The following is a 12035-nucleotide window of genomic DNA, read 5'->3' on the forward strand; positions in this document are numbered from 1 at the left end:
TGTCACGTTAACATATTGAATTATATTGAATTATTGAATTTCAATCTAAAATTCTAAGGTGATGCAATATATATATATATATATATATATATATATATATATATATATATATATATATATATATATATATATTACCTTGGCCTCTAGAGGAATTATGAATAACAAAACAGTGAAGGGCAATGATTTAGTTCTAAACTTCTTATTTTGTGCAGTTAAAAGAAAACAAGTATATTTATGCCAGGGTGTCTCATTCTTTGGTGGCATACTGGGCATTTTAAATTCAGGTGGGTGATACACACCATGGGCTGCATATTCGAAATGGGGAACTCAAAGTGGCCTGGTGTCAATCTAGAGCAAGGCAAAACCCCAAAACTAATGAAAAGATTTACACACAGGCACAGGCATATCCAGCAGATTAAAAGTTTCCAGAACCTTATATCAAACGATAAGATTTTAGGGACCAAAGGTGATGTAGGCATTATACATTTCATGATAGCTTTAACCAATGGAAAAAAAAAAAAACCCACAAAACCTTCAATGAAAACGAAACTGACAAAAAGCAATATATAGTTTGCCTTGGGTATCTGAAAGGGAACTTGTGTTAATTTTTGTAAGACTCCCAAAATCACAAAATTCCTGTAGCACAGAGGGTCACAAAGGGGTTAATTAACACACCAGCAGCTAGCTTCAGTACAAACCGGGTAACAAGATTAGAAAAAAGGAACGCGGTCTACCGGGGCAATATTAGAATATTAGCTATTCCTGCTGTGTAGCGCTGCAGCACTTCTGTGTTCGTCGAGCGCTGTATTCCTGTCATCGGGACGACATTTATATGTTTACCTGGCGGTAGTGTGTCAATTTAGATTTTGAAATGCCCCGTGTTGTGAAGGGGGAGGTATTTATTTCAATAAAGGGACACTAAATACCTGTCTGGCTGTGCCAGCTTTGTTTCCTCGGCGTTTTGAATCGTTTTGAAATGAAAAGCCGTTTTATTTTATTTTTTTTTTCTTTCAAATGCTCGCTTCGTGATTGACAGATCAAAAGGCCATCAGTCCGACTCGTCGCGAAGCCTCGATTGGAGAATGCAAGATTGCATTTCAACTTGACGTTCGCTGACGTTGCTTCAGACCTATTTAACCCTTGCACTGACAGGGCAAGAAAATTGATAACAAATAACTGATGGTGGATCTATTGCACGAGCTGTGACACGCATTCAAATATTCATTCATGTCCTTAATGCATCTGTGTGTCTCTCACTAACCAGCAGGGGGAGCAGTCCCGTTTCTGTGTTACTGTTTAAGAAAGTTTACACCTTCAAAGGTCAATTAGCTAGGAGCCATTGACAAAAGCTAAAATATACCCTATCAGGAACTAGCTTGTCAGGGAAATGCACACACACACACACACACACACACACACACACACACACACACACACACACACACACACACACACACACACACACACACTGTAAGTGAACAGCTATTTTGCGTGGCAAGATTCAAAGCCATATTTATGACAGCTTGGTGGTCCAAACGTCTTAACAGGTTTTCCTTTCCAGCAGATGACCTTTGACCTGACCTTCCTGGTTGTCAGTCTTGGTTACAAACGCCTTGTGTTAAACTGTATTGAAGACCTTGATCCCTCGGCTATGAGGTCTAAAATAACGAATGTACCAAATCTCCTTGATTATCTGTGAAAAAAAAAGTGTGCTGTGTTACCTAGATCGTGCCTCTTCTTAACAATGTGACATCATTTCCTTTTTTGTAGGTCAATATTACTCTATTACCCCAGTGTCTAAAGAATCTGTCATCATTTTTAAAACAATTGCAAACGCGTGGTTTCAATACAAGTAGTTTCAAGTTTCAATTCAATGCAGAGTTATTGTGTGTTTTAGCACCTGCATTGTTTTAGAAGTGACACTTACAATACTGATATTAAAAGCCATCGCAGAAAAGCAAAAACAAAAGTGTGTAGAATTTGCTTAGAAAGGTTACAAAAATCAACATATTTTTTGGGAAAGTTACAGGTTGTGAAAACGCACACTAACTTGTATTCTGTGTGTCTGTGTGCGCGCCTTTTTCCCTACATGTCAGCCAGTTTGCAACTTATGGGATGTGTAATTCAGAGGCTATTGAAAGATGTGTTGTCTACCTAAAAAATAAACACTGATGAATTAAACCCAAGATTTAACCAAGGGGGTGGCAGAATCTTTCACTAAGTTTCTTTCCTGTGTGGTTAATTTTCTACACGCTAAAGTTGCAAACTGACCATCAGAAATAATGTCTTTTTTCTTGAACTGGTCCAACTTTGTTGCTTTTTTTTTTTCTGAAGGTCTGTGATTACATGGTTCATCTTGAAAACCGTGCTGTCCTAACCCTAACCCTAACCCTAACTTGCTAAAAACGTTTGCTTTTATTGCTCTGATTTTAAATCTGGAAGCCCGGTTTTAATTGACATTAAAGCATTTGGCAATGTACTTTTCTTACACTTGACATTTAGAAAAGTCATTTTGCTTATTATTTTAATGTAATTTAATATTGAAACATATGCAGTATATGAAAAAGTGCTGCATTATGGCCAAATTTTCTTTCCCTTTAATGCTTGGGGACTGACACATGTACCTGCCCCGAAACTGGTTAGAATCACCTCCCCTTTAAAGTCAATTATATTCAAGTCATTTTTTCATAGGGCTTTTTCAGTTGTGTTTCAATAGAATTTACCAGCTGAAATATTTTCAAATGAGTCAGGCGCTGATTATAATTTGGACTGACTACTAACTAGGCATTTTGAAAATGTAATTTTGAAAGAAGGAAAGAACAGCATGTAAATGAATGGCAATCACGCTATTTCAGCACGCATTGATCATGGATTATTTCAATAGCACGGAGAGGGTATAATTTTTACTTTAGGCATTCAGAGACCGGGCCCATCAGAGTGTATTGAAAGCTCTTAAACTGTGATTGCGTGGTAGTATAGACACTGTCCAAATCCAGCTTGTAATGCAGAAATTGAATTGAACAAAGTCATGTTAATCATGTAATCTGACAGCTCCAATAAGTAACTATTCTTCATCTGAGATGACAAACGAAAAGTCGTTTCTAGGCAGTTATCAAGGCCCTAAAAGGAGTGCTGACCAGGATTTTCAGATCAGTTTGCCATTCTGTGATTAGGACCAGAAACATCATCAGAGGACCAGTATATTACTGTATTGGGAATGTAGTTTCTTGTGATGCTTTAATTCAGGAGACGCAACACAGTCAAATTGAACGTTGCCATGGCTTCCTGGTACTTCCTGCGCTGTTTGATATTTGCAGCAATCAGTGACCTACAGAACAGGAAGTTATTAGGTACCTATTTAGTATTGTACTTCCTATATATAGGATGCAGGCAGACTGGTTTTAAAGTCTTGATTAGGGAATTTGAATTGATTGATTGGAATTTTGAATGATAGTGTAATTTCTCATTTGAGCTACGTAAAGAACAATAGGTTCAAAGGCAATCAGTAGCACTATAAAGGGGAGGTGGTTTTATTTGTTGTTTTTTTTGCTTAATCCATGGGGCAAACCAGAATTTGATTTCCAACAAATCATACCATGTAAACATAGAACAAACTTCTTTCCAGGTTTTTTGGAATTTTTTTTTTTTTTTTTAACAACTTAAAATATGGACTTTGAATTTTTATTGCTGTAGGAAATTGTTTTGTTAAGTTTTTTTTTGTTTTTTTTTTCAAAAATGAAGCATTCCATACACAAACATTTCAACTGACAAATGATGATGACATTCTTGGTTTCTGCTTTATTTTATTTCAAAGAAACGATTATTGCAAAAGTATTTGTATTTATATATTGGCTTCATTATAAAGCTACAGAAATCGTTGGCTAAAAGCTGTCACGACTTTTAATTGGCTCACGAATGTAAAACAAACGATTGGCCAAATTCTCCAGCCCCTAACAACCCAAACCCCGCCCACAACGAGAACTAGCCAATCAGAACTAACACTGCTGTGTTACTGTACCTTCATCCCTCCTCCCACGCCAATTAAGCCCAGCCACAAACCACACCCCGTTCTGCGCCCTCCCCTCCCTCCCCTGTATGTTGAAATATTCCTAACTTCTGTGTCTTTTTTACTAACAAAATGCTTCAGGAATTTAATTTAATTTATTTATTTATTTACTTTTAAAACAACTAACATCGTGTCATTCACGGAATGGGTCATCTGTTGTTTTGACTTGTTAACTTATTAACTTACTAACAAAGTAACGGTTTGTTGATTTCTTTGTTTTTTTTTTTAACTTTTGATTTGATTTGGGACAAAAAAAAGAACTCAACTCAAGGAAAGGAAAACAAACAAAAAAAAAAAAACTAAAAGAAACCCTAAATGAGTGATTTGGACCCTTTTCGAAGTGACTTCTTTATTTCTAGTTTAACGGTCCGTTTCTGAGTTCAAGGTTTGTCATTTTATTTTGTTTTTCTCCCTTCCCTGGTTTCCTGAAGCACGCAGGCATTGGACACGCTACGGTAAACAAACTGCATTATATGGTAGATATCATTCTAATTGTCTTCTAGTTTGGTTTGCCCTGGGCTTTTGTTATCTATTTCTCTTTATTTGTTTGCGGGTTTTTTTTTGTTTTGTTTTGTTTTTCCAGAAATCAAAATTCCCATCGATATTTTTGATTTTGTTTTAAACTTTTTTTTTTTTTTTATATATAATTTACTTATTCAGATAAAGAAACTCCCCAAAGGAGTTAAACTTTTTAAATTTTTTCTCTTCTGATTTTTTTTTTTTAATTTTTTTTTTTTTATTTATTATTGAACAATATGTCCAAATTCCAAACACAGATATTTTATTCTATAAAATAAGATAAACTATATATATATATATATATATATATATATATATATATATATATATTATATATATATATAATATATATGGTGCATTTGGTGCATTTGTTTCACAAACAGGTTGTCTTTTGAGCTTGGAGATCCAATGGCAGGCAGTCTGGACGGCTTGAATTCACCTCTGTTAATGGTCAACATTTATTTTAAAGTCTTCACAATGATCAGGGAAACAGTACACTCTACAAGGCTGTCAAATTAAGCATGTGCATTACTGTTCTTTGTGCAACCCAGTACATGTAATTATAGCCATACGTTTATGTGCCTTTGTTCAGTTGAGACAAAGAACATCTCAGTTTCCTTAATAAAGTTCCATACCATACTGCACTACACTGCCCCCTACAATAATAATAATAATAATAATAATAATAATAATGATAATGATAATAATTGTTCATACATTTCTCTCCCCGTCATAAATCCATGCATGCCTCAATACAGTTTTTTGCAGGACTAGACTAATCTTAAATACAATACAGCTTCCATATGATAATGCAGTATATGACATCTTTGACTCTTTCGTAGAGTTAAAGGATTTCCATTCTTTCTACAGCCATAGAGTCCAAAACATGTAGACTGTATTGGAACACTAGCCAGTTTATTTAATTCCCAGTGTTTTCATTCCTGGGCGCTACCTCCGGGATCAGTCTCCCACGTATCCCCAAATATCCCTGCGGCCGAACGTTGCGCTGTTTTTAACTTTGTTCTTTTTAAATAATAATTACTAGAATAATGGAGATTTGATCTAGAATGTATTTTGACGGTGTTGAACCTCTGCTTGCGTCAATCGCGTTCATTCTGTGTACAAACCCGAACTAGTTTCCTTTTCGTAATAACGTTACCACTGTTTTCCCCGACTATTTATTTATTTTAAAATTTGGAATCTGCAATTCGTAAGCCTGGCTCACCGCTGTAACCTCCGCGCTCGACTCGGGAGAGACGAAGACAAACACACGCGTCCTCCGAAACATGCATGCGTCTATCTCAGAGCTACAGCGTCGGAAGACCACCCAGCTCTGGTCCGCTAGCAGGCAGGCCCGCAGGTGCCCGGCCAGACTACAGGGGTCGCTGGAGCGTGGTGGGCTCAGCACACCCTGACCGACTTAAGCCCTTCCCACCCTGGGCGTCGCACGCCCAATTATGCGCCGCGCCCTGGGAACTCCCGTCGAGAACCGGCAGTGGGATAGCCTGGACTCGAACCGGCGACCTCCAGACTACGGGGCACATCCTGCACTCCACGCGGGAGCCCCTTCCCCAGCCATTTGTGATAAAGTATGAACCAGGGGTAGCACCAAATGCTGGTGACAGTCGACCTGAGAAACTGGTCATCGACAGACTAAGCTCACGTCACGTGATGGCGAAATGCGATTTGGGGTGCCTTTGTAATCGCATTGTAAAGATCAAAGGTATTTTTTCCCCTCAGTTTAAAGGTTATTGCTGTAAAAAAAGAACCTCAAACCCCTTATTACCTGTATGGATACATGATTGTCGTTTGTTAGGAAAGCTTGTTTCTAAGAGCTTACAGCACAGTCACAAACTCTCCCAGTTGCCAGAGATTTCGTGTCCATGTCTAAATGCATATCTATAAAACATTCCGGAGTGTTGGATTAAGAAACGCTAAAAGCAACGGAAATTCTATGACGAAACGTTTGCTGTTGAATTTGAGTTTCTTCTTCTCTAAACATGGCGTCATCCCTGCGCCGAAGCGATTTCAAATACAGTTGGACGTGTCGTTTTTTGTAAAAAGTTTGTGTGACATTTTTTTTTGCGGGTTTTAATATCAATTTACGAGAAATGCAGGTCACTTGGGTGGTGTGTAATTTCTCCGTAGTTTTACCTCTACATAACTTGGGCATTCGGTCGCCCCCCCCCCCCTCCAAGTCCTTCGGTGACCTGCCTGCCCCTGGCTCTCTCTCTCCAGCCACAGTCGAGGCCACTCTCCCCTCTTTCCATCTCTGCATGGCATGAAGGGACTTGTTAGGGAATCTGGGAATGTCTCTTGGCTGTGTCTACTGTCTCCATCGCACTAACCCTCTGGACTCCTGACGTTGCATGGTTTATTTTTTTCTGTTTTACTTTGCTTTGGTTTCTTCTTTTGGTTTTGGATCTCTTCAAAACAAATCTCTCTGCTACTGCTTACTAAAACAAATAACAGCAGCAGCAGCAGCAGCAACAAAAGGGTTTTCATTTTTTGAGAGAGATGGGGAGCGTCTTTTTTCTTTAACTGTAATTAACTGGGGGAGGTTTTCTCTGCCTTGTGGTTGGAGATGAGGAGGGACTGGGAGGGAGGGAGTTAGTGTGGCAAAGTCTAGTGGTTAGAGCTGAGGGACTGGGTGGGAAGGCGGCAGTGTGGCTCTAGTGGGTAGAGCTGAGGAGGGACTGGGAGGGAGGGAAGCAGTGTGGCTCTAGTGGAGCTGAGGAGGGAGGGAGGGAAGCAGTGTGGCTCTAGTGGAGCTGAGGAGGGACTGGGAGGGAGGGAAGCAGTGTGGCTCTAGTGGAGCTGAGGAGGGACTGGGAGGGAGGGAAGCAGTGTGGCTCTAGTGGAGCTGAGGAGGGACTGGGAGGGAGGGAAGCAGGGGCTCTAGTGGAGCTGAGGGGGACTGGGAGGGAAGCAGTGTGGCTCTAGTGGAGCTGAGGAGGGACTGGGAGGGAGGGAAGCAGTGTGGCTCTAGTGGAGCTGAGGAGGGACTGGGAGGGAGGGAAGCAGTGTGGCTCTAGTGGAGCTGAGGAGGGACTGGGAGGGAGGGAAGCAGTGTGGCTCTAGTGGAGCTGAGGAGGGACTGGGAGGGAGGGAAGCAGTGTGGCTCTAGTGGTTAGAGGAGGGACTGAGGGAGGGAAGCAGTGTGGCTCTAGTGGAGCTGAGGAGGGAGTGGGAGGGAGGGGAGCAGTGTGGCTCTAGTGGTTAGAGCTGAGAAGGGATCGAGAGGGAGGGGAGCAGTGTGGCTGTGGTCTGGTCTGAGTGGGGAGGGGAGCAGTGTGGTCTGGTGGTTAGAGCTGAGAAGGGATCGAGAGGGAGGGGAGCAGTGTGGTCTGGTGGTTAGAGCTGAGAAGGGATCGAGAGGGAGGGGAGCAGTGTGGTCTGGTGGTTAGAGCTGAGAAGGGATCGAGAGGGAGGGGAGCAGTGTGGCTCTAGTGGTTAGAGCTGAGAAGGGATCGAGAGGGAGGGGAGCAGTGTGATTTACTGTACAAACTGCATGTAGTTAAGCTTGAAGTTACATGACTTTTTTCCCCAGAGCAAAATGCAGATATCCACTAGCTCCCGTACTTCAGTTTTGACATAGCAGAGCACAGCACAGCATCGATGCTCACTTCAACAGCTTACTGTAGAGAGAGAGAGAGAGAGAGAGAGAGAGAGAGAGAGAGAGAGAGAGAGAGACCCCTGTATTCTATTACATTATATGCAATCTCTCTGCTATTCATTTTCATAAAGATTCCACATTCTGTCACCCTGCAGTAACACAACCCAGTACCGTTTGGATAAACGTCACAAAGGCTGCTATCGACAGCACAGCGACAGCAGCCTCCATTTAAAACTCTCAGTCACAATGCACCCTGTGGTTATTGCTTGGGTATAGTATAGTATAGTATTGTATATAATGGAATATTACAGGACAGAATAGATCAGAATAGAATAGAAGTTGGTATTACCATATATAACCCATATAGAAAACGGTTTAGACACTTACAACATTTTGGTATTCATATAGCTGGCTTCACCCAATCTTGGATTACTTCTGTTAATGCATTGCTTTAAGTAACCCCATTACTTAGGGTAGCACAGCCGTCAAGAGAGACAGGAGCAATATTATCCGAGCTGTATACTAAAGTCGGGCGTGTTCCTAAATTTGGAGAGGCAGGTTTTTTGTTGACTGAGCGCTCTTCCTTTCTATCCGAAATGAAAGCCTTTTTTTTTTACTTCCATCCCCTTTCTTTCTTTCTTTCTTTCTTTCTTTCTTTCTTTCTTTCTTTCTTTCTTTCTTTCTTTCTTTCTTTCTTCACATTCGTTTGCATGCCGTCGGCCAGCATTTCTAACCCCTGCTCCGGATTCCAGGGGCAGTTTCCCCGCTGCTCTGTGTGTGCGTGTGCGTGGGTGTCTGAGTCCGTTGTGTCCTGAGTTCTCATTTTTCCTTTTCCTTATGTTACCTTCTTACACCCTTTTCAGTTCCATTACATCATTGACATGCATGGCTAGTGTCCACTTTAGCCCCCCAAAAAAGTGTAATCCTTTTTCTGTCAAAAAACAATCTGAAAAAAAAATGATATAGATGGGTCTTTACCTCCTACTACTATGACAACGTCTGCTACTAAATTTACTAAAACTAGCGGTCACTAATACACTGTTTGAATCAACCCTTGTTGTAACTGTACTAACAACCATTTTTGTGTCTGACTCTCCCTAACTTTACTTACAAAGTACTAACAGATTTCGTCCACTTCTCCTCACCCAAATCCCTAACACTAACACTTTCAATAAACAAAGACGGGCCCCCTCTTTAAGAAAAACTAAGGCTCCCTCCTTCCCCAGCTGCCTTTCTTTCTAACAGAATATGGCTAGAAGAAGGACAGTAGTTCTAATGGAAGTCTCAGCTGCTACTTCATAAAGGATTGTACCACTATTTATAAAGGGGGGTGGCTAAAGAACAAACTGGCACCCCCCCAGGCCCATTCCTCTATGGTTTATTAAGAATCTGCAAACCAAATTCCAACCAACATCCACCATTAGATTGAAAGACTTGCCAACTTCAAACCCATGCTTAAGGTAATACTGCGTTGTTATGTATGAACTGGGAGACAGCTGTTAGATTTTTGTAATCATTCTCTATAATTATTGCTGCATTGTCTTAAATACTGTTCTGTGTTTGGATAAATCTGTGTAAGATTCAGAAGCTGCTCTGTTCTAGTTGGCTGATTTAGGCATACCGGCTAGATCAAGTGTTTTTGTAAAAGACAGCGACCTGTTCCACCCAAGATAACGGATAGTGTTAGATCACTAGATGTTGATGTCTCTGTAAGAGCTGATCTGGTCAAATATATCTATCTAGAGCTGAAGAGAACCCCCTGAACTCAGGAAAGCAGTTTAACACAGATCAAAAAAATAAATAAAGACAGTATTTTAGTATGAACGCTACAGAACCCCTTGCAGTGTTTATAAGAAAGTCATTACTTTACCTCTGCCATCTGTATCACAGGAAAATCTTATTGTTTTTACATTCGCCAGGCGAAATTCTTCTGCACATCGCGGTGCACCCAGATCACTCTCCCGCCTGCAACGATGCTGGTGATTGGAATGAGTAGCGTAGGAACAGAAAACCAGCATTGTTGCAGGAGGGAGCACGATCTGGATACATCGCGATCCTTAGAAGAGAAATTCCACTCTCCCCTGACGAATGTGAATGTTGAGAAATGCATTGTCCAGTTGAATAATAGAGGCTGTCCAAATCTGTGGGAAAATATAGTCAATAAACGGCAGACATTTTAATTGGATATCTGTTCTACAGAGCATCTTATGTGTTAAGTAATTTTATTAATAGCGGCTTATAAACAAGTAAATATAGTCATATCAAACAATTTGTAAGTACTTCAAATTTCATGTATCAAGTATTTTTTTTATCAGTAAACTCTTTAGAAACTATCAAACAAAAACATCACGTCACATCACATGAGACTTCTTACTGGACCACATTTTCAAATTCCAGTCTTTAATTAACCCCTACTTTTTGAAGGATCTGTTAATTTAACAAGAACCAGACAACTCAGTGATATATTCCAGGTGCCTTTAGCAGTCTGTTTGTGTTCATTATGATGACGCTGTAGCTGCAGAACATGGAGAATCTGTGGAAGACTGCGAATTCCGCGGGAGTCTGAAAACTCCGTGATTTGGACTGCCTCTAATTTCAAAGGAGTTGGCAATATGTTTTAAAATATAAAGCTGTGACACGGACAACGTGGGACACAGCAAAGGTAATTTGTGTCTTGTAGAGTTCTGTGTCACTGTAGGCATTGTTGTGGGTTTGATAGAGGAAAGCAGATAACGGTGCACATATTGACATTACGCTACTGTTTTGATGCTAAGTTGTTTAAGATGTTGAATTAAAGCACAAAGCGGGTTGCATTTTCACACACGACTGCCTGTTGTTCTTCACATCACGGATTAGAGAGCGGAGATTCCCATGCCCAGAGGTTTTCAAGCAGGTAGGTATAGAAAGGATATCGATTACAAATGTTGAGGTGTTCTAATAAATCCACAGACCGCAGTATCTATCTGCCTGTCTATCTACTGTAGCGATCTGTTTGTCTGTCTAAATATACATTGTACCATTTAATTGAGGACCTATCATTCAATATGAAACCACAATATTGAACCTGGCCCTCCAGGTATTGGAGCCTCAATGCCGACAATAAATTGCAACCAGGTTAGAAATGGCAAATCATCTGTAACTCAAGGTAATTCCTATTGGACAGTGACAGATCTACTTGGACCCTGATTGGCTGATTGGCTGATTTTGAATTGCTGTAAAAGGATTTTAAGATTTTAAAAGACAAGTGGATTGGGCTGTGTAGATTGGACTGAAGTTGTAAATATTAAGGCAGTTATTCTATTTTATTTGTATGCATTTGGTGCTTAAGTTAACCAAACGTATTTTATGTTACAGTTTTGCGTCAGCAGTAACTTGGAGAGCTCTGGATAAAAGCGTTTCTCTAAACATGATTCTGCCATTTTTCGAAAAAACAACTCAATAATGTTTAGATTAGGTATCTGGCTGTGAATTATATTTTGTAAAAGCCCGTTGCTTTGAAGGACTGTGATACCTGCGGAACAAGAAGACCCCAGACCTTTCTTTGCTATACGGTAAGGAAGAAGACTGTTCTGTTTCAATCAGTTATTGCATATCATTCATTAGTTTTTTTTTATGACCGGGGCAGGAGAGGTCAAGGTAAGTTAGGAACTAGGAAAGGGTTTATTGCAAATAAAGGACTATCTAATTATTCACTAGCATTTGATATTTTCTCTCAGCTGGAAAACTAGACTGAATTCACTGTTCAGATTTTGCACACCCACCAGCTGTACTGATTTTTGCCGGCTGTCTTACTACGGTGTCTGATCCTCACAGCTTGATAGTGTGGACTGAGTT

At 40.3% G+C, this 12035-nt stretch overlaps 1 protein-coding gene across 1 annotated transcript in view; it reads left to right on the forward strand.

Annotated features, from left to right (window-relative positions):
* Window positions 1-12035, forward strand: part of LOC121306269 (neurexin-2-like) — a 132183-nt gene that overhangs the window by 91975 nt on the left and 28173 nt on the right. Inside the window, exon 4 of the mRNA XM_041238011.1 lies at window positions 4498-4521. Coding sequence (XP_041093945.1) covers window positions 4498-4521 — 24 coding nt within the window. The remainder of the gene's footprint in view (window positions 1-4497; window positions 4522-12035) is intronic.

The sequence above is a fragment of the Polyodon spathula genome, chromosome 47, assembly GCF_017654505.1.
Source record: "Polyodon spathula isolate WHYD16114869_AA chromosome 47, ASM1765450v1, whole genome shotgun sequence".
Classification (NCBI taxonomy): Eukaryota; Metazoa; Chordata; class Actinopteri; order Acipenseriformes; family Polyodontidae; genus Polyodon; species Polyodon spathula.